Source organism: Hippocampus comes, unplaced genomic scaffold (genome assembly GCF_001891065.2).
Source record: "Hippocampus comes isolate QL1 unplaced genomic scaffold, H_comes_QL1_v1.1 scaffold203, whole genome shotgun sequence".
NCBI lineage: Eukaryota > Metazoa > Chordata > Actinopteri > Syngnathiformes > Syngnathidae > Hippocampus > Hippocampus comes.
Genome location: NW_017805993.1, coordinates 235,930 through 254,231, shown reverse-complemented (window position 1 = coordinate 254,231; position 18,302 = coordinate 235,930). Strand labels below are relative to the sequence as shown.

Below are 18,302 nucleotides of genomic sequence, written 5' to 3'. Positions count from 1 at the left end.
AAGAACCTTGAAAGCCAATGAGAGTGCCTCTCGCTGAAAGCTTTTAATCTATGAAATTCCTGCACAGTTATTGAATCACTGGCATGCTGACATGGTTTTATTGTGCAGTTCAGCAATTTAAATTGCACGATAAATGATGTGACTGGTGCTTTGGTTAGAAGACGTGGAAGGAAAATTAACACTTGTACACACTGCGATTATGCTGTGAAAGTCACGTTCCAGAATATGTTTTCGACATGTGGAATATCAGGCCTGCAGATACCCACAGCAAAAATAAGCACCTGATCCATCATCCATCGTTGTTCTTTTCTTAATCATCGTCGCATAGATGCTGACACGGGCATCAGCTCATGCAGCGCCACGGCTAGCACATTCTCAAAACAGAAGGCAGAAAGCCGCTCTTGGCGCGACAAATACGAAAAGCATAACTAGTTCATACATGCAATAAAAGTCAGCTTGGTCATATTTTATATGCTACCTCATACTTTCTAATGCTACAGAGGGCATTAGAAAGTATGAGGTAATTTCAGACAATAAAATACGATGCATTGATCATAAATATGCTCAGGTTATATGAGGGAGTACTTTTGTAGTCGTTGTGGTTGTATCATAGAATGAAATAGCTCCATTTTGTTTCACTATTTTATACGTCTCTAAATGATTTAATGTGAAGTTCTCTTAAGAAATCAATTCCACGTCGCTAAGCTTTATTGTCACACCCCTCACGGAATCGAGTTCCAGAGCTCCGACGGGAACATTCGCTTTTTTGATTCAGTCTTTGATGATGCCAAAGCTGCAATTTAAGTGAAGCACCCATCTGAAAGCGTCCTGCCTCAATATTCAACCGAGGGACACCTACGACCTCACTCGATTTGCTTTTCACACAGTTCTGTTTCATGCCGATTCAATTATTAACATTCAAGGCGTTGTGTGTATTCCATATTTACCAAATAATAAGCTGGTGTATTTGTTGAACAATGTGAACACCAAACATGAGTGTTTCTTAAAAAAAAAAATAAAAAAAAAAAAGGTCAATGCCTCACTACTTTCTGGTTGAAGAGTGATGGGATTGTAATAGCTTTCCTGAGTTATGTGTATGGTTTCTAGTGACGCTACTCACAGATTAAAAGATTGTGGTGTTGAGATGTTACAGTTGTGGGAAGGCTGAAAAATGAGCAACAACACTCATAATATTACTGTATGGCTGCGAATGTGTTCCCTATATTTGATCTATTCTTTGTTTTCTAGTTTTTTCAGACCCAATAAAAATAAAAATGGCCATCTTAGTTGTCCATACCCAAAAATTGATCCGATCCAATATACCCGATTTTGAATATTGTGGCAAAGTTGTCACGTCTTTGCTGGAAGATCAGCACAACGACTGATTACGCTGATACTTTACATCCGTCATTTATATTACCTGGATTAAAAAAAAAAAAAAAAAAAAAAAAGACTTTTCCCGATAACCCAGACCATGACAGCAGCATCCGAGTAAATATTAATATTCAACAGCAGCCCTACAGACAGATAAAGTGATATAATGCACCAGTAAATTAGATTATCATAAACCACACACATCAGTGTTGAGGCAAACATTTACGAGCAGATGACTCATGCCAGCAATTCATTTAAAATCCACTTTAAAAAAAACATTCTGCTCACAGACCCCACAGGGTATATTTGCATCGTATCTGGGGATTGCTATGATGTGATGCGTCTCGCATTGCAGTCCATCCGTCCATTCTTTTGCCCTAATTATGGTGACTTGAGGCTATTTCAGGTGATTTTAACCCTTTCATGCGCCAATAATGATAACGCGTAACCTGATAACATGATAGGCTGTCCACTGAAGTAACCGCTGTCCCTGAAAGGGTTAATGACAGGGCACAAAGAGCCAAGCAACCGTTTAGACTGACATTCACATCTATGGTCAATTTAGACCAGGGGTGTCAAACATACGGCCCGCGGGCCGGAACCGGCCCGCAAGTAGGTTCAATCAGGCCCGCAGGATTTACACATTTAATAGCACTCTCCTTAGTTTGTAAGGTGTAGGCAGGGATTACATTTAGATTTTATATGCATGTGTAAATGCTTTAAAACTTGCTTTCTTTATGAATCTTGTTTAATCTTAAAGTGCATTACTGTATTTTTCAATACCAATTACTTGTTAAAGTTTGTACAATCAGTGGGATCAGTTGCAATGCATATATGTGAATGATAAAAGTAAATTGCACATTTGTCGAAGGAAATGTAAGGTGCTTCATGAAATGTTTTGTAAAAGATATGTTCATTAAATTTCAACATTTTCCTAATGTTCTTGTGCTTCTTTAGACCAAAACAAAGGAAAGACATATTGTTTTGGTTATTTATAGCAAAGTATTGTATCATTTTAATGGTCCGGCCCACTTGACATCTACTGAGGCCGTATGTGGCTCACCATGTGAAATGAGTTTGACACCCCTGATTTAGACTCTTCGATGAACTCAGGAGCAAATTTTGGCCCATAGGGGTGGAAATTTGAGTACCTTCTGCCACATCCGAATGCACAATTCCATTTTACCATTTGACATTCCGTAGCAAAGGGCATGTAAAGGGTACCCTCAGTGTTCAGACAAACACACCTCATCTGGGCTGCTATATGAAGCAATGACTTCACAGCCACCAGCAATTCATCCTCACTCTCGCTTCTGTGTGTCACTGATCTCCATTTTGGAAGTCAATTTTGTCACAAAGTGAAGGTTGAACGGAGATCGAATAAAGTTGGACTCGGTGGCAGTGAGCACAAACGTTTCAGGCAAGTTTTGTCTGCTCCGTGGGCAGTGTCCGTTGATGATGCGTCAAAGTCGGTTGGCCGGACTCAGTGGCAGCTCCGGACGCGTGCCGGATCTCTTTAGTTACGGTGCCCGTCCGATGCAGTTGCTTGCCACCTGGCAGGCTTGTGTTGCTTTGAAAAAAACCAAATGTCTTAGCCCTGCTCAAGCAGTAGGGGGGCTGAAGGCGGTGCATGTTTTCCAGTCTGGCTTTCATGGGATCAGCATAAAATCATTTGTGAGCCTTGCAATCATCAAATTTGCCCAGCCGTGATTTAAGACAGAATTCTCTGAGAAACGAGGGTGTCATCTAAAGCTCTTAGCAGCACACTTTTGGGGAAAAAATTCGTGATTGAAACTTCTTTAATGAACAATTGTGTACATGTACTGTAATTGTTTTTTTTTCTGTCCTACTTTCAAAAGATTCGTCATTGGAAATTGTCATTCTGTCAATAAAGTTTTCGAAGGCAGCGAATGCTGATGTTGCGTTTACGTCTAAACGCTCACCATATACATTCGCCTGTAAATGAGGAAATTCTGACATGAATGAACACAAACTGTTGGGGAATGTGAGGCGAAGAGTTTGCAAACATTTGCTACTTGGAAGTAACTCTTTAATGAACAATTGTGTACATGTACTGTAATTGGGGTTTTTTTTCTGTCCTGCTTTCAAAAGATTCGTCATTGGAAATTGTCATTCGGTCAATAACGTTTTTGAAGGCAGCGAATGATGCGTCCGGTTGCGTTTATGTCAAAACGCTCACCATATACATTCGCCTGTACTTGAGGAAATTCTGACATGAATGAACACAAACTGTTGGGGAATGTGAGGCGAAGGTTTTGCAAATATTTGCCACTTGGAAGGAATTCTGAGGTGAACGCGCATTTTTCTACCTTCGCCAACAATCACGGGACTGAACAGATTTTCCACGAAATGAAGATCATACACTACAAAAGATAACGTGACCCTGAGGCAAGTCTGCGCAAGACTTTGTTCATAGTTTGTTTGCGTTATGAATTAAGCATGATTTGTTGCCCAAAAGCTTATCCAGATCCGATCGAGGGTGTGTTAGCCTAACTAATTCATGCAGTGTAATCAGCTAAACAGACTGTTTATAAAATGATGATTTCAGCAGCCAGAATATTTTCAGTCTGTGCGCTATTTGACGAAGAGACACTTTTGGTCATCTTTTACCCTTTGTGGTCTTTCGAACAGAATGGAACTGTTTTTCTTTGTTTTATTTACATATCTGATTGTCTTAATTTCAATCACGCGAGCCAAAAAAGTGGTGCAGGATAGAGACATTCCAATGCAGAACATATTGGGTGAGGGACAGGTTGGGTAACTGCCAAACATTCTGACAATAAATCAAGACTGTTAACCAACGCGTTGCAGGTCATCCTCTCTAGCCTGCAGACGTCATCGCTTGCGATATGCTTTGGGCATGATGTGAAGCGTAAGTCATTTTAAACACGATCACATGAGTGTGACTGTCAATGCAGCTCGGAAAAAAAAAAAAAAAAACAGCACTGAGCAAATGAAGCATTTCAACAACCTCTCTCGGGTTCTTTCAATCGAGCCAAAGCAATAAACATGCCGTTGTTGTTTTTTAATAGCGTCATAGCGCAGCCTGTTCAAACTGTTACTGCTGCACTTGTCTGCGTCATTCATTTCTTAGACAACCAAAAAAAAAAAAAAAAAGATTGTTGATACTGCAGTTTCCTATCTTTTATTATGCTTTTAAAAAATAATTTAATGGCTGTTTATTTACAGTTTATTTCCGAAATGTAATTTTCATTGGAGAATTTACTGTAGATTTTCTTTTTTTTAACATTTCTTTTTAATTGTAACTAAATTTGTTTTTGATTTGCATTTTGTTACATCGATGCTACCAACAAAGTTTAGTACAATGAAGTTAGCACAGATGCATCAAATTTTATATGTCTGACTTAGTAAATATTAGATAGTATTTTTTCTAAGAAATCTTTATTAAAAGACAGGATGGTTACACGTTGTGGACCGATTGGTTGTAATACCTGACACATTCTGAATAATGTTTGCTTTTTATTGTAACGCATGTAAGACATCTCTAATTAAAAAAAAAAAAATCGAACACATTACAGTAACATTTCAATTGTAGTTTATTTTAACGTTGTGACAAGTTATTCCTCAATACACTATTTCTCTTTTTTTTCGACTCAGCCAACAAAATGAAACTGGTAAGATTTATTTGGTATTTCGTAAAAACGATTACTTGTGCAAGAATCCGTGGCTATGAAGCGAAGCTGTTAATTTAAAAAGAAAATCAAACAAAATATGCCTAACAAGAGCTTCATTTCAGCTTTTTTCCCCTCCGTTTCTTATTAACTCTATAGTGTTTAAAAAGTCTACACAGCACGGTTTAACTTGCCAAGTATTTATGGTTAGAAAAAAAAATTAGAGCAAGGTAAATCATTAAAAAAATAATAATTCAGCCATTCATGTCGTTTTCTGTTAGGTCTTGAAGGTTTTCTGTTCACGTTGCTGTTTCACTCTATCCATAATTTCATCCACTGTGTGCAATTATTTCAGTTCACTTATTACTTCCCACTCTAAAATATTTCTTTTTTAACCCCCCCACCCCCCAATTGAGTTGTACACGTAATTGGTCGCATTACTAGAACCAAAAGTTTTCAAATGATTAATCTTGGTCTCATTTTTTTCACACAACAACCTGAAAGTTGAACTGGGGTGTGTAGAATTTTCATTTTCACTGAATGTTAAATCTCATACGCTGACACAATTTCTGGTTTGATTAAACTCATTCTACAGTAACATGGCTGTACCGCAACATTCATAAATTCAGAGGCCATTCTTTTGTGATTAAAAATAGCGAATTTTAAATGAGAGGAACATCTTTTCCAAACCAGATTCGATTTTGAAAGTAGACTGTTAGCGGTGCCTTGTCAAAAGTGCTAATGAGACCAGGCACAATGAAAGATGCCCAAGCTCATCAGTCCAGAGAGGAAAACGAATGGAAGCAGTCAGTTAAGGAAAATGATTAAAATTGTAGGTGATAAAATCACCTTTCACACACAATATAACCCACACAATCACGCACCAGAAGAAAAATGGCAACATACACCACCATATCCACTGGCAAGAACGCGGAAATGGCCTCCATAAATCAACTCAAAGCAACAGCCCCCATGGTTCAAAGTCATCTCTGAATCGCTTTGCCACAAATTGAGCCACTCAACAAGAATACCAATTTATAGTTCTCTATCCTATCACTCTTAGAGCGAGGGGCAGAGAGAGACGACAATGGGAGTGAAACATAAAAGAAAAGGGCACAAAGCATATTAGACACAACATTTCTATTTATCCATTTGGATCTTATCGAAGAGCAGAGGTGAGGACAGAGCTGCCACGATACCGTCAGACACACGTGCACTGTCGGAATATATGAACGCGACCTCAGCCGCTCAGTCACTCATTCATTCACTCTCACACTCATACACCGGAGTCCCAGGGCTTCAAGATAAGAGAAGGGAGTGTTCTGGTGGAGAAAGCCTCCTCATTGGTGTGCAAGGCGGCACAATCTAAGCCTCCCATATCCCCTGTGCGTGTTCGTGCGCACGTGTGTGTGTGTGTGTGTGTGTGTGTGTGTGTGTGTGTGTGTTACAGATAGAGAGCATTTTCTCTCCCCTTCCTTCAGTGCCACTAAAAAGACACAGAGGAGCAATTGTGCCCTAGGAAGGAAAATCACTCCATTTTCAGAGCAGAGGAGTGAACGGCACACTTTTGCGCTCTCCCTCTCTTTCTGTTCATTTCCCCTAAACCCCCCGCACCCTCCTCGCTCTCTCTTTCTTCTCCGTCCCATTCACCAAGCAGCTGAAATGGCAATGCTTGTTAAAAAAGACGGGGAGGGGGCGGGGGGGGGGAGAAACCCACATGACAGCATTCACAGCTCTGCTCACCGTGTGCCGCCGCATCAGAAACCACAAGTGAAAGCAATTCTGCATAAAAAGTTCAACTCTCAGGGGTCACAAGGAAGAATAAAAATGTTCCACAGAATACAGCCTAATGCTAGAAAAGCGTCTGGCTTTTGAGAAAATAAGACACTGCATGCGGCGGTAAGATTAATCACAGCATTAGAGGCGATTGCTTTTTCAGCTCGCTCCTTCTGAAACAACGCCGTTGTGCAAAACTCTGCTTATGAGGAGAAACTCTGATACCTTGCTGGTTTATTGAAACGACCCATTAATCATTGCCTAGTAATAATAAGGTTTCAGCCTGATTGAAGCCCAAGATTGCTTGCCATTTGGAACCTTTGAAGAATAGATTTGGGGTCTGATTGGTACTTGTGGTCCTAGATCTGCATCAAATTAAAGCAAGCGTTACAGAATTACGGTCCAATTCCCCTCCCTGCCTAAGATGCACCTTTTGCACACACGCATACCTTAAAATAGTACTGCGATATCATTATAAATGAATGGACTGTTTCCATACTAATCTGTAGGCGAGACAGTACTGCAGCTATCCGCACTGAGCCTTTAATGCGGTCAAAACGAATAGAATGGTTAGGTGGAGTCCAAAAATAGCAACGTGAGACGATGAGTTCACTACATTCCTTTAACATCTCCTAACCCGTATTCTAAAAATAATAACATGGCTTTTATAGCCTGAAATTAACAGCAAAAAAAGAGCAGAGGCATATCAGGCCATAGTAAGTTGAAGCACAGCACAGTTTGCACAGATTGCTTTGTGCGCAATATTACTTTATCATGTAACAACCCCCCCCCCAAAAAAAAACAACACAAAAATTCATGAAAACCACCAGCTTACATGCAACATCTTCTCTCCCTCTCACAATGGCCTCAAGGCTATTTTCAGGTAATAGTTCCCAGCTGTCACACATTTCGGGACAACTTAAGACCCAAAGCATGACTTTTTTTTTTTTTTGCTACCTGAATCTCAAAGACATGAACCCTCACTTGCCTCCCACACACAGAGCTCGAATTTGGCTCCGCCATCAGATTGGTGTACGGTCCCCTTGCACAACATTTCAGCACCTCGGACAGACACACAATAGACGGCACAGATCCAGCAGGGAGGAGAAAAGCACGGCAACAAAAGACACAGGAGACGGTGGGGTGAGTATGTGGTGGGAAAAAAGAAAAAAAAACGAAGGCTGGGATTAGTTTGAAGGCCAGTGACGGAGTAAAAAGACCCCGTGAAGGAAAACAGTTCATCCATGTCACATTAGATGGCAGCAGGCTTAAAATCAATCAGATGGGGTTGGTTTTCTCACTTGCGCCAAGTCAGATGTTAACACCCTCATGTGGAGAACATCTTTTATGAGATTCCAGAGTAAGACCACTTTGTGCTGCATTCTAGTGCTCATTTAAAGTGGCAAACCTTTTTTTTTTTTTTTTTTTTAAACTTATCAGCCACAGGGAATTATTCTGCTCATAAAATGTGCGTGTGTGTCTGTGTCAGAAAGACACACCAATGAATCAGGACTTCAGAAAAAGCGTCCAGAAATCATGGAACAGTTCCCCCCCCTTCCCCCCCCCCCCACCCATAAATTCTATCATGACACTTCTGGTACCTACATCTCTCAATATTAAATTGCACCATATCCAATATTTGATGCATGATGCGCTTAGTTCTCCGAAATGTTGAATGAGGCTTCAAAAGAGGAAAACCGGAGATTTCATTGAACTTAGAAGAAAGTGTCATTTCATTTCAGTGGAGAGACCGAGAAGCACGAGCTGCAGGCGAGCTCTAGTTTCTATTTTTCTGCCTCCCATCCCTATTGTAATAGATTTTTTTCTTTTCACGAGGCACCACACACACACACACACACACACACACACACACACACACACACACACACACACACACATGCACACACGCGCGCACACACACACACACACACACACACACACACACACACACTTACGTACCCTCATTAGAGCAACTCACAGCACGTGCCACATCCCAAAATAATCCTGCAGTCTAAACAAAATGCACCACCTTAAGCTCAGGATCTTGACAAAGTGCCTCAGTGAAAATTTAATGGCTCAACTGTACAACTCTATATTGCTCCCTTATAGCATACAATGTTTCAAAGTTGTACATTGCCAAAGACATGACGGGATCAAAATACACGTGTCCCCATCAAAAGTTATAATGTCACACCCATTTTCAAGGACATTTAGTTTCCTTTTTTTTTTTTTACCCCCAACTGACAAATATATATATTTTGTAATTTACATAAAGATTTGATTCCTTAAAATACATTTTCCAGTTAAAATCAATCTGCAGAGTGCATCAATGATGAAAAAAAAAAAACCGGAGTGCAAAGGCACTTCATGGAGTCATGTCGTGAGAGTTGGCTCAATACATTTCAGGAGGTTATTTTTGATGATTTAACGCTCACCATTCATATGTGCAGTCTATGTATATACAGAAATGTCGTTCTGGAGCCTTCCTTCCAGTTTCAAAGACCCATCGATTCATATTTTCTGCATCTCAGGGAAAATGAAATCCAGTTTTATAGAAACAAACGCACAGGGCCATATTTTTACACCGTCTTGCCATCTTCCAGGGCTTTTTTTTTTTTTTTAAGGAAACAGATGGAATAATTTATACTTTCCCCCGAAGAAATAATAGAACGGCATTATAATATACTTCTGAGAATCTTTTTATACAGATTGGAAAAAAAAGAGAATGTAACACATAAAAAAAAAAAAGTTTGTTTTCTGTCTGTCATCTGAGCTTCAACACTGAGATAAGATAGCAATATAGTGGGCTACAAGAACAGTTACTGATTGACACTTTATAATCATGATGAATGCTGCAAAGATCCTTGGGAGCCGAGAGGGGTGGAGACCGGGGAACAGTTACTGATTGACACTTTATAATCATGATGAGGAGCCGAGAGGGGTGGAGACCGGTAGGATTTCTAGATCGTCGTTCTCTTACAGTTGGCTCATGGCAGTCTGTTTCTCCAGAACCTCCAGATAGTCCGGCTCTGTTTTTAGCTTCCCATGAAGAAGAAATTGGTGCTCACTGTTTTTGGAAGGGAGCTCCACCCCAAAGCATTTTCTGGGGGTTCCGTACACCGCCGTTTTGTTCCACCTGTCCTGGTTGGTGACGTGACGCGGGGCTGTGGCAGCCTCGTAGGGGGGCACGATGCATGGTCTCTTGGGTAAAGTGCAGAAATTGTAACTGAAGGGAGAGGTGCCGGCAGCTGTCGGAAGCTCCTTGTTGGGCCTCTCTCCTACGTTTTGATATAGCATCTCAGGAGGCGATGCCGGGGATTTATCCTTGAAATCCACCGCGCTAATGGTATAAGCTCCCGGGCTACGCGTGAGAATATCATCTTTCTTTGCATTCAGCGGCCCAAAGCTTAGCTCCTTGAGGTTTCGGTAATATGCCACCTGCTCACCATCTTTCTGGATGTAAATTGGGTTTTGGCACATGGAACCCACGGGTGCGGGGATGTAATTATAGACATGACTTTCTGAATTTTTATCGCGGGTTGGTTCAGGATTGTAGGAGCCATACTGCACTTGGAACGAGTTAAGATCGATATTGTTGGAGCCCGTCGGGATGTGTTCCACCCCTTTGCGTCGTTTTAGAACAAAAACAAAGAGCCCTGCGCCAAAACAGACAGACAGGATGAAAACAATCAGAAGCCCGAGAATGAGGACTGAAAGTGGGACTTCTGGATGCAACTCAGGGGTTTGGATTCGCGATTCAGTGGGGCTGACTGAGCTGAAAGAAGAAGGGGAAGAGGGTGTCGGTGACTCAGTGCTAGGACTCGCTAATGTCGGGGCTTTGGTAGGGGGCGCGTATTGAGGCGGAGGCTCCACGCTTGGCTCAGGGCAGATGGCCTCATTGCGCAGTGAGCGCAGCAAGCGACCGGCGTGCTTCGAGGGTGAGTCACAAGTGATTTCATTAACCACTACGCTGGTGCTGGACAGCTCCATCCAGTTTTTGAGTGCCACGATATGACAGGTGCAGTCCCAGGGGTTCTCCTGCAGGTCAATCTGGATAAATGCGGATAACTGGTCAAGCACACCCTTCACGGGGAGATATGAGAAATGATTATTCCGTAAATTCAGTCTGGTTAGCATAGTGCCCCCGAAAACATTGTCAGGCAGTGATCTTAGCAGGTTATTGTTGAGGAAAAGCAGCTGAAGGTTATGCAAAGCGTTGAAAGTCTGCGGTAAAATGTCTTTGATGACATTGTATTCCAAATAGAGATACTGGAGTGATTGCAGGCCAGAAAAAAGTGATTGTGAAAGTGCCTCGATGTAATTCCCGTTCAGATAGAGCCGCCTCAGATTTGTCAGATTCTCAAACGCCCCATCCTGGATGACTGCGATCCTGTTATTTCCGAGATGAAGTAGCTCCAGAAGACTGTACTCCGTTAGATCCGTTCTGTAGATCACTTGAAGGTAGTTGCCGGTCAGGTGCAGTTTCTTCGGGTAGGAGGGCTTGGGGTTCAACTCACTTATGTTGTGCAACTTCCGCTCTTGACAGTTGATGTTAAGTCCACTGTCTGGGTTTTGGGATGTGCACACACACACACTAGGACACATAATAGGCACGGGAGAGCGGGTCTGGTAAACCATGATCGGCCCAAAGACGTGTTTGTCCTTTGCGATGCGAGGGGTGGGCCTGTACCGCATTTTAGGCGGCCGCGAAGCCTTCGGGAGTCGGGTGGGGGAAATCATGCCGGGGAGGTAGGTTGCGGGCAGCGCCCCTTGAAAGTGAGAGTCGGAGGCAGGGTGAGCACGCTCGCCGGCATTTCTGCGCGGGCACAGATCCTGCTTTATCAGCTGCGTGATGTCTTTACCGTGCAGCCTGAATGGCGTCTCGCACACGATGTCCCCCACAAAGACAGAAATCGTGTCCAACCAGGCTTTGAGAGGAATCAGATCGCACGTACAATTCCAGGGGTTTTCTTCCAGCTGGATCTCCATGATTCCGCCAATGTGCTCCAGTACCCCTGCAAAGGGCAAAGTCTTGAGCCGGTTGCCGCGTAAATCCAAATGGGTCAGGAGCACGAAGCGGAAAACGTTGGGAGGCAAAGACAACAGGAGGTTGTCATTGAGGATCAGCACTTTAAGCTTGTTCAGCTTACTGAAAGCGCCGGGTTCAATGGTGCTGATATAATTGTAATCTGCCTGTAAATACTCCATACTCTCAAGTCCCGCAAACGTGTCCTCTTTTATCCCCTCCAGGTTGTTGTTGTTCAAGTGCAGCCTCTTCAAGAAGCGCAGCCCGTGAAAAGCGTTGTTGCCGATCTCCTGTAATCCATTGTTCCCCAGATGCAGAGAGGTGACATTGCCATAATTGACAAACTCATTTGAGCTAATACGAGAGAGGAAGTTCCCGTTTAGAAAAAGCTGCGAGATCTTATTCGGCGGTGCCTGGAACTGGCTGACGGTGGTAAAACCTTTATTCTCACAGTTAATATTCAAAATGTTCTCTCTCTCCTCGCAGGCGCAGCGGATCTTGCAGATATCTTTGGAGGCTGAAGTTTTGCGGCTCTCCGTCTCGGATGGCGACAGGCTGGTGACCGTGAGGACGCTCAGAAAGAGGACACCGCTCAGCATTTTTACAGCCAAAAGTCGTCGTCAATACATGGATCCGGCATCTACGTCTGAGTTGGGAGCCTTGGGCTGAATAAAAAAAGTGGAGGAGAGAGTTGACATATGAGGAAAAAAAAAGGACTCACACGTAAGATGTCACACACGTACGTACAAACAAGCCTGCAAAAATCAAGGGCATGAAGCGAATGTTGTCTATGAAGATGAGATCTTGATACAAAAGATGTCGACTGACCTCTGCCTTGGAAGCGAAAACAATTCCAAAATTCCTCAGCACAAAAAAAAAAAAGAAAAGAAAAAAAGACAATCCTGTTAAACAATAAAAACGCTGGAAATGAACGGAATTCTGTGTGGAAGATGGATTTGGAACATTGTCAGAAGCAGAGAAGCATTGCAAGAAAATCCATTCGCTGCCTTCCCCTTTTTGCTCAGGGTGACCACATATTTGTGGCTTCTTGGTGAGCAGCTCACCAGTAGCTGCAGCAAACGATCAGAGGGCGATTCGGATGGCCATACGCACCCTCTCGCTCCTCATATCAAAATCCAAAAAGCATGTCATCTAAAAGCCATCTTTAAAAAGTCCCAGCAAAAAAATTCAAATAATATGTGCAGTTATTGCACAGTGACGCACGACTGACTGGATGTCCTTTATCGTCTCGAAAAACAAACGAGAGGAAGAAAAATGAACTCTTGGGGAGGGAGTCAGGGAGAAGCGGCTCAGGAGAGAGACAGTCACGGGAAATCTATCTTCCCCGCGCTGGAGCTGAACCGGAGCCTATGCTCCTGATCTTCCTGCTGCGATCCACACAATGAGGGCAGTACTGAGCGTCTGCTGCTGCTCCTGCTGACTGTGTGTGTGTGTGTGTGTGTGTGTGTGTGTGTGTGTGTGTGTGTGTGTGTGTGTGTGTGTGTGCGTGTGTGTGTGTGTGTGGGTGTGTGTGTGAGAGAGAGAGAGAGACTGAATGAGGCAAATGCTTGGGTCATCACGTCAGTGTGCCGGATACGTTCTATAGATTCGGTCTCACACACCCACGCTCTCTCTCTCTCTCTCTCTCTCTCTCTCTCTTTCTCTTGCTCACTCGCATGCACGCACAATCATGAAGCCAAAGTTGTATATTCAAAATGTAATACAATTCCAAATTTTATTTTGTACCAATATCTGTTACCCAAGTGATAAGCTAATAAGACTAAACAATCTGTACGGCAAACCTCAATAAGATTCAGGTTAGTCATTTAGTTCATTCTTGTTCAATGGCTCCTTTCAATTCAACAACTTGATCAAAGCTTTGTCTGGCCTATGAAATATAATGGGTTAATATGTCTAAAGAAGAGAAAATGGTTATCAGATGCTGAAGTTTGCATACACTTTGGGGGGAATTGCCTATATTCATGTGTTTTTTTTCTTTCTTACTGTATGTTCTGTTTATATTATTCACCACACTCCTAATATAACTACATACAAATGGAATGGAAACACAAAATGTCTAGCACCAATACCTTTCAACTTATTAAGGTGGGCACAACAAATTTCTATACAAATGTAATTGTCACGAAATGCAATCAACTCTTATGATTCAAGGTATTCCGAGAGTCAAACTCTGCATGGTCTCAAAGGCGTTGCTTTATATTGCTTTGAATCATTTCTCTCCCAAGCCACTAGGAAGCAGGAAAATCTGGTTTTCTTATTCATTAACATGGTTCTTATTTGGTTTTGTCATGGGGCGGGCCGGTGGTCTGTGGGCTCATTTCCGGCTTCGGCCTCCCTGTGTGGAGTTTGCATGTTCTTCCTGCGCCTGCGTGGGTTTTCTCTGGGTACTCCGGTTTCCTCCCACATTCCGAAAAACATGCATGACAGGTCAATGGCTGTTTGTCTATGTGTGCCCTGTGGTTGGCTGGCAACCAGATCAGGGTGTACACCGCCTACTGCCCAAAGACAACTGTTGATAGTTGGTATTTGTGTTTCCTAATTATTGTGAGCAACCATTAACGTGATCAGTGTCTTCATGTCAATGAAAGTCATTATGTGTTATTAATCACTAGGGCTCTCACGAATGAATCTCTTTGGAATGAATAATTCTATCAATTATTTCATCACTCATGCCCTCGCTCCCCCATTTATGGCAAAAATCTGTGTGTTAATCAATTTTTCTTGTCCGCCGAGCTGAGTTAGCCAATTTATTTTCCCCAGCCCTAAAAATAACAAGATAAAATAATAATAGTATCTGATTAATTTTTAAAATTCAGAAGTGTATGTCAAACAGGTAGCCCTTCGCACTCATTAGCAGCCAACAAGTAGCGCTCCGCTTCAAGAAGGTTGGTGACCCCCAAGGCTCCAGTATAGTATTTAAAGGGTAACATTAAGTAGTCACTGTGCTGTTAGGTAACATGGTGTGTCAATACAATAAACAGAAAATGCAAAAGAAAGAATTTATAGACAAGACAAATTCTAGACAATCGCGTAAAACGTAAAGGCTGCAAGAGCATCTCCAAGCAGCTTGATGTTCCTTCGACGATAATTGCACATATCATTCAGTAATGGAAGATCCACAGGATTGTAGCCAACCTCCCTGCAAAACTGATGACAAATTGAAGATGGTAACAAAGAACAACCTCCAAATTAATTAAAGGCGAACCCCAAAGGCTTTGTTATGACAACTACTACTATGTTGCTCCATCTTGCACAGGGTGTCTTGAATCTGATCAAGGTGCAATGAAATCTCAAGACAATCGAGGTACAGGATTCAAAAGAGAAATACGCTGGCTACTTTCTGAAAGTCGTGGATCTTGCAACAGAATAATGAGCCAAAACACAGCTAAAAACACCCTTGTGGCTAAGAGCATAACATTGCACTCATCTGTAATGGCCTTAAAATGGAAGTCGAGTCAAACGTTCTTTACAATAAAATGTTCTATGCACCCCCACCCGTCTAAACGCAGCATTCTGATTTATATTGCATTTGTGGAATACGAATTCAACAGCAAAATACACCTGTTTTTATCAAAACAAAGGGGGCAGCCATTTTGCCACTTGCTGTCGACTGAAAATAACATCACGGTTGCCCAGGGCTCAGCTAATGACCGCACCTTACTGTTCATGTGATATTTTTTATGCGGGCTTGCCACTGGCTTATTTTATGATCGTAATATAATTTCATCCAATATTAATTGCTTTTCTGCTCTTTGTCAAATGCATGATTCCATTCAAAATATTCCAAAACTGGAAGTGTGTGTTAGCATTTTCAGATTGGACATCTCGCGCAACAGAATTTTAAAGATCTGCCGCCGTTTGAGTTGTTTATTTCCTCCCTTTGCCAAATAAGGTTTTACCTGATGAGGAATGAGAAAGTGCTTGACTCAGATGACAATAACACAGTTTTTTTAGGGAGCGACAAGGGGAAAGCATTTTTCATCCTTTGTTGGAACAGAACAAATCCTTAATTTTTCCTCCAGATAAGCGTGTGTGTGTGTGTGTGTGTGTGTGTGTGTGTGTGTGTGTGTGTGTGTGTGTGTGTGTGTGTGTGTGTGTGTGTGTATATGTGTGTTCGAGCCACTTCATAAACTTACGTGTCTCATCCTGCATATTGCACCTGAATGTTGTTGAGGCTGAAACTGCTCAGTCCAGATAATGTCACAGCCAGAAAAATGTGACTCAACGGTTCAGTTTCTAAAGGTATTATCAGCATTGAGTTTGCAGTTTACCACAAGTGCTTGAGGCGGTGATTATGAGCAGCCCCCTCATTCTCACATTGCTTCGATACTGCATGTCCATTAAGACCTTGCATGGATGTTTTTTCTCTCTTTGTATGTATGTTTCATAAAAATGAAAATAAATACAAAATCCTTCCAATGCATAATAAAAGGATGTCTTCTCCAAAAGCACATGATTTATTCAGGATGGGCGGTGTTGTTAGAGTGACTCAATTAAAACTAGGCAACTCATGGTCATCAAGCAGGATGCAGGGGAGCCACGTATTCCGATTAGAATGAGTCTGAAGAAACAAACAAATGAAAATACTCCATACAAACAAACGCCTCAACCAGAATAAAAAGGCTCCATCTGAATGGAATTAAATTTTGATTCACAAGGGTGAAAGATTGCTTTTGCTAATCCGAATGAGCGTCATGTAAACAGTTCAATGACAAAAGCCAAACTCCATACGGTTTGCGCATGGATATGCGTAGTGACAATGTTGGAGATGCGCTTTAAGATGGCAGTCTCACCAGAGCTAGTCTGCGACGGGAGAACTTTGTTTTATCGAGGTGCTGTTTTAATAAAACATTTTTAATATTTTACAGGGCTCAAGACTGCCCCTAAAATTCCGGACATTATGTGTGCCTTTTTTTTAATCTACTGTACTCGTGAATGTGCGACCACAGTAAATTTTCCATTTTTAAAATTGGTATTATTAAGAAGAAATAATGTCTTTTTTTTGGGGTTATGAGCTGGTTTGCCACTGTTAACACTGATGACATGGTGGCCATCACAGAAATGCTAGTTGACTGAAAGGCACCGTTTAATCAAGTTGTTTTGGAATCAGTTACGGTTTGCAAATTCAGACAACAGGGAGTAACAAATGCTCCACTGCAAATTATGTTTAAAGGCCGTTGAAACCAAAGCAAGTCGCATGACTGAATTATTTCAGCAGAAACAAAAGACACCTGGCAGCAAAATTTCGCTCCTGCTAAGAAACAGACAACATGAACGGCATTATTTCAAATTGTTTACTTGTGACAAGTAAGGAGGCCAGTAAATTAAAGGAGTCAGTCAGGGCTGTCAAACTCAATTTATGTGGGAACCGCTGGAGGTCAAGTCTGGGTACGTGTTCCTGAGCCACATCAAGTATTCATAAAATTACAACCAAGCCAATCCTCTCAATTGTTATTATGGGCATTTATGAACATTAACGGTTCTTCAGAACATGAAGATTGGTGACCCGGTCCTCTCTCTCATCCTTCTGGTACTTCACATACTCCTTAGACTGTAGTTGAACAATGATGTCTGATTTTTTTTTTTTTTTTTTTTTTTTTTGTGGAGCACAACTTTCTCGATGCATTGAAGTAATGTTGAGGACATGAGCCCCTGAGCTCAAAAAAAAAAAAATCTCATCTCCTGTTTTTCTTGGAAGTGACTCTTCAAAAGCTGTCACGAGCCTTAGCTATTGTAGCCCATATTAAAAAAAAAAAAAAAAAAAACCACCCAGGGCAATGATGTAACAAGAAAGGTGGGTGTCACTGTCTACCTCATTCCTCAGTCCAAATTGTTTTGTGAGAAAACGATCATGGCAAAAAAGCCAAGAATTTCTGTTTTTGGCCCCCTCCAAAATTTATAAGTTGGGGCAGCATTGCTCCTTGTAAAAAAATGTTTGTTGCGTTATCTTCTAAATTGAAAAATGGGCCACAGGAAGGAATCTGATTTTAATTGGTTGGGTTTCCTTGACCTGGGTGATTGGTCACGAGCATTGGCAGAAAGCCTAATCAATCAGGACCATCACCACAAATTAATCAGTTCATCCATCAGCTGCATTAAAATTCTCAGAAGTACGCAGGGGTGTCAGAACCCGGTCCTCAAGGGCCGCCGTCCTGCCGTTTCTCTCTCTCTCGCTCGTCCAACGCACCTGATTCAAACGGTCAGGATCATTATCAGGCTTCCTCAGAGCTTGCTGATGAGCTGACCATTTGGATCAGGGTGTGTTGGAGTCGGGAAACATAGAAAACACGCAGACCAGTGGCCCTTGAGGACCGGAGGTGGACATGCCTGGTTTAGAGGAACAAAACGTGTGGCTCTATGGAACACTTCAACAACAACATCCATTTTCATTCATTCAGTGAGCAATGATAGGCAGGAAATATATACCGTATGTGTATGGAATGGAGTTTATA

The 18,302-nt window shown here is 42.0% G+C and overlaps 1 protein-coding gene across 2 annotated transcripts; it reads right to left on the bottom strand.

Moving 5' to 3' along the window:
• Positions 1–8,847: 8,847 nt before the first annotated feature.
• On the bottom strand, positions 8,848–13,295 carry slitrk2 (SLIT and NTRK-like family, member 2). Of its 2 annotated transcripts, XM_019892222.1 has the most exons (3): positions 12,658–13,295; positions 9,757–12,494; positions 8,848–9,695 (listed from the first exon to the last, which is right to left on the bottom strand). In XM_019892222.1, exon 2 carries the CDS (start codon positions 12,426–12,428, stop codon positions 9,780–9,782), a length of 2,649 nt encoding a protein of 882 aa, XP_019747781.1. In that variant the 5' UTR covers positions 12,429–12,494; positions 12,658–13,295; the 3' UTR covers positions 8,848–9,695; positions 9,757–9,779. The 2 variants fall into 2 exon arrangements, with proteins under 2 accessions (XP_019747781.1, XP_019747782.1); XM_019892223.1 differs by having other exon boundaries at positions 9,757–13,295.
• Between the last annotated feature and the right edge of the window lie 5,007 nt (positions 13,296–18,302).

Coding starts and splice junctions, on each gene's coding strand:
- slitrk2 (XM_019892223.1), bottom strand. CDS start 12,428: ATGCTGAGCGGTGTCCTCTTTCTGAGCGTCCTCACGGTCACCAGCCTG.